This window comes from Trichinella spiralis (genome assembly GCF_000181795.1).
Source record: "Trichinella spiralis strain ISS 195 chromosome Unknown Scfld5992, whole genome shotgun sequence".
In the NCBI taxonomy this organism is placed as follows: Eukaryota; Metazoa; Nematoda; class Enoplea; order Trichinellida; family Trichinellidae; genus Trichinella; species Trichinella spiralis.
The window spans coordinates 1-993 of NW_003532931.1; the positions used below are offsets into that span (position 1 = coordinate 1).

Genomic DNA, 993 nt, shown 5'->3' on the forward strand with positions numbered 1-993 from the left:
AGCTGAGCGATTTCAATACCCATTCGTCAGGTCCATTTTTCCAAATCCAGCTGGAATATTTTTCGTAAATAATGGTAATGTTTGTTATTTCCGGATAAAATTCTGGAACGGCACTAATTTTAATTGCATGACTGTTTTCTTCGAGAGTTTCATCGATGCTGAAAAGGAAATTTAACAGTTATACTTGTCGTGTAGTGTCAGAATGTGTATGCATGCGTGGTATATAGGCTTACTGTTGGAAGGTGAAATTCATGGAATGCAAATTGCTGAACATTAATGTGAGCGTTATTGAACCTTTGACCGCTTGATCGGGTATAATGTTGAAGCCATATTGTTTCCCTACAAGTGTTTTAATGTATTGTTGTTCGGTGAACGTGGTGAAGCATTTGCAAACAAACGACACACATACCACATAAGGTTTCGGGGTGCTTATTTTTTGGCAACGTTGTATTTTTCGTACTGTCCTTTAAACTGTTTTTGATCAGTAAAATTAAAACAAAAGGCTTCTAATGTAACGCTGCCTATACAGATAAAAACATTTGCCTGTGAATCACATTGTTCGGAGATTCCCATATCACTGAAAAACATTGATATTGCGGAATTAAACACGAAAAAATTATCGGTGTCAAACTTAGCGCCTTTAATTTTCCGCGCATGAAACTTGTCCAATTTTCAAGCTACATTAAACAAAAGCGAAAGTAGGTTGATTAAACAAAAAGCAAAAAAAAAATATAAATGAAATTAAAAAAAAGCTGCGTTATTCTACAGTGAATATGTAATAATCAAAAAATTGCAGAACATCAGGTTGTAAACTGATACAACGTAAAAACGATTAAAAGCTGAAAAACAATAAAAACATGTACCTTTAACAATCGTGAAAAATTATTCCATCGAGTTAATGATTACAAATGTACGTCGACTATAAGAAAGCAGTACATGTACACTTACTGAATTCTAGATGAATCATATTACACCTTTACATCGTAATAAAAA

General features: G+C 33.4%; 1 protein-coding gene across 1 annotated transcript; it reads right to left on the reverse strand.

Annotated features, from left to right (window-relative positions):
* Positions 1–19: 19 nt before the first annotated feature.
* Tsp_14853 (conserved hypothetical protein) lies at positions 20–573 on the reverse strand (the record flags this gene model as incomplete). The annotated part of the gene is made up of 4 exons (XM_003366448.1): positions 538–573; positions 410–464; positions 234–339; positions 20–158 (listed from the first exon to the last, which is right to left on the reverse strand). Coding segments are annotated over exons 1-4 (336 nt in total), but the record flags the coding sequence as incomplete, so codon positions are not given.
* Between the last annotated feature and the right edge of the window lie 420 nt (positions 574–993).